At 32.3% G+C, this 2,988-nt stretch overlaps 1 protein-coding gene across 1 annotated transcript; it reads right to left on the minus strand.

Annotated features, from left to right (window-relative positions):
• Positions 1-745: 745 nt before the first annotated feature.
• LOC133812666 (probable methyltransferase TCM_000336) lies at positions 746-2,421 on the minus strand. The gene is made up of 4 exons (XM_062246463.1): positions 2,200-2,421; positions 1,644-2,066; positions 1,280-1,555; positions 746-1,160 (listed from the first exon to the last, which is right to left on the minus strand). Exons 1-4 carry the CDS (start codon positions 2,272-2,274, stop codon positions 825-827), a joined length of 1,110 nt encoding a protein of 369 aa, XP_062102447.1. The 5' UTR covers positions 2,275-2,421; the 3' UTR covers positions 746-824.
• Positions 2,422-2,988: the final 567 nt, after the last annotated feature.

The raw sequence follows: 2,988 nt of genomic DNA on the forward strand, positions 1-2,988 counted from the left end.
CAAAATCAGATGATGTGAATAGACTCATATATGGCATCGGCCAAAAAAATACTCACACACTCCTTGGCTGCTGCCACTTGTCCCAAATCTAATCTAAAACAAATTCATAAATCTAAGCTCAAATTCAAAATTTATAACCATGTCTAACACAAAATCAAAATCAATACAAAACCACATTTCTAGTTATATAGTCATAAGCACATCTCAAAATCAAAAGCAAAAACATTTTTCTCTATAAAAGATAGAAATAAAATTTTCAAGCCGCCGATGAAAAAACAAACTACTTTTGGTGTTGCTTTTAAGCCGATGCCTAAAATCAAAACACAGAGATTTCATGTGTTAGCTCAAAAACAACGGTTAAAAAATCGACACCTTTGACCGACACTAACAAGTGACACAAAAAATCTCTTTTGTTACAATGATAAATATATTAATTAATGTGTGTGGAATTAAAGTTAAAAGTAAAATTATAGAACTTTGCAGAGATCATATACTAACTCTTGTCTTCTCATTCTTTTTGCGACAATTTCCTTTCTATTATTATTACTTTTTCAGACAAAGTTATCGATCTAAAATGTCTTATTATATACATGTTGTCATGTTGGTGTGAACCTCTTATCCAGATAACTAGAGAGACAGAGCAGATGTAAGGCTTTTAGACCCAATAATTCACAAAGAACAATAGCCTAACTGGCCCTCTAAGGACCTACGCGCATGCGCACTGTCGTTAATTTATTTCTTAAAAAAAAAAAAAGCACTTTCACTACATTAATTGTAAGAAACTTTGAAAAAATATACAATACTTTGAAATGAATTAATATTGTTCACAATTTCTTAAGAACGACAACAAAAGTGATTGGCCTAATATCTTCTTTAGCAATTTCTTCATCTATCAGCCTTGCATAAATTTCAAAGAAACTGTCCAAAATCCCTTCTCCAAAGTGCTGACTAATCATCGATTCTTGTATAGCCCTTACTGTCATTGCAATGGTCATTCCATGGCTCTCATTGATGTCATTATTATTCCTCTCTATTTCGAACATGTCAAATAGGGTCAATTCGAAAGAGCCCTCTCTTCTCACTTGTTCCTCAATTTCATCTTTCGATGGTGCATAGAAATGCACATCGTAAGAATCAACCTTCTCCTCCTCAATAACACCCTATATATATAACACAAACATATAATGACTACACACATATAATTATGTAATGGGTCAAATTATTACGTACTTACTTCACAAGTTAAATTACCAAGTGTAGTGTATATATATGTATATACCTTGGAGACTAATATAGAAAAAGAACGAGATAAGAGTTGCCAAAAGAAAGAGTTGCCTCTGTCAACATGATGATCAGGGCCTTCTCTTCCCAACAAAATTAGCACCATTCTTCCACCTTGAATCACTTCCTTGGATCTTGCTCGAAGGAACAGTGAGAAATCCTTCTGAAATTGCTTCAAGTATGCTTGTGTAACCTCTTTTGGGCTCCTCTCGGAGATGTAAATACTTCCTTTGTTTATAGACATTCCCTTCTCATCATATAAACCTGGAGGAACCTGTTATAATAACATTATTATACATATCAAACAAGTTTATGAAATGATGATGAGAAAATCTTGTTATATACATATATATATATATTACCTTGGAGAGCCAGTGCAAACTGTAAGAAGAATAGACAAAGTTAAGGCAGTTGTTGGGTAAGAGTCTTCCATAGAAGGAGCCAGGATAACCTCCTATGAAGATAGAAGGAGTAGTAGTAGTAGTAGTAGTATCTTGTCTTTCTTTGTTGAGAAGTTTTTTTGAAAAATCTGGTAAGGACTTAAAGATGGAGTTGAAGTCGTTTGTTGGAAGATCATTGAGAAAGACTTGGAACTCTGGTGGTGGAACCATGATCTTACTACTTGCCGTTTGGACAGCACCGACTATATCTTTGATAATAGATAAAGTATTTGGACCAGAAGAACAACCCAGATCAGCTATTCCCAAGACTTTTGGAGTTGTTGTGAGGTAAAGTTCTTGCACTGTTTCTAGGGTTATATGTTTCACCATATCTGAGGCCTTCTTCTATGTATATTAATGTTACATATACATATATATACACATAAAAACAATACAACTTATAAATATACAATTAATTAAGCAGAGAAAACAATAAGGTAAGAAAAGAAAAAAAGAAAAAGAGATGAGAGAGCTAGACCTGAAGGGAGGAATTATTTGTATAGCTAGTATGGCCATTTCCTCCAGTCATGTGGAAAACATTATCTACATCCATGCTGTTTGGAGTTTTTTGATATTATTATTATTATCAGTACTTTATTTTCCGCACACTACTACTACCTGCCTCCTCATCAAATTGTGTGATGCCTTCCTTCTTGTCCTTTATAAAGATGAGATAACTCTCAATAATAATGTTACCAGTAGTACTGTCTTTTACATTTTTCTTGTTTGGTATTTAACCTAGAAGAGTAGAAGTAGTGCTTTTTTTTATTGATTAATGATATATATGGTTGACAATTTACATGTATTATTCGAGTGCAATGATGATGATGATGGAACCCTAATCATCAAGTTTTTAAAATTAATGGACCACAATAGTGCAACTAAACATTGCTTATTGGTTAATTAATTTGCCTTTTTATACCAGTGATGATGAGATAAACCCTATATATGATGCTATGTTGGCTTTTCAGCTACTACTACTGCTTCTACTTTACTTTATTATTTTATTCTATTGGATATATATAGTCAAATCATGTATATTTATATATGCACTTTTATTGTTTTTATATGAAAATTGAACCAAAATAGTTGGACTTTCTTCAAGTTAATAATAGAAGATTTTGGCAGGACATCTCCACTATTCATATTTTTTCTTTATTAATTTTAGTGTATATGTTTTCCAATATAATCATATATCAATCGTACGGTAAATTGGGCCAAATACCAACTATGTACACAGAAATAATAATTACACAATAACAAGTTA

Source organism: Humulus lupulus, chromosome 1, assembly GCF_963169125.1.
Source record: "Humulus lupulus chromosome 1, drHumLupu1.1, whole genome shotgun sequence".
Classification (NCBI taxonomy): Eukaryota; Viridiplantae; Streptophyta; class Magnoliopsida; order Rosales; family Cannabaceae; genus Humulus; species Humulus lupulus.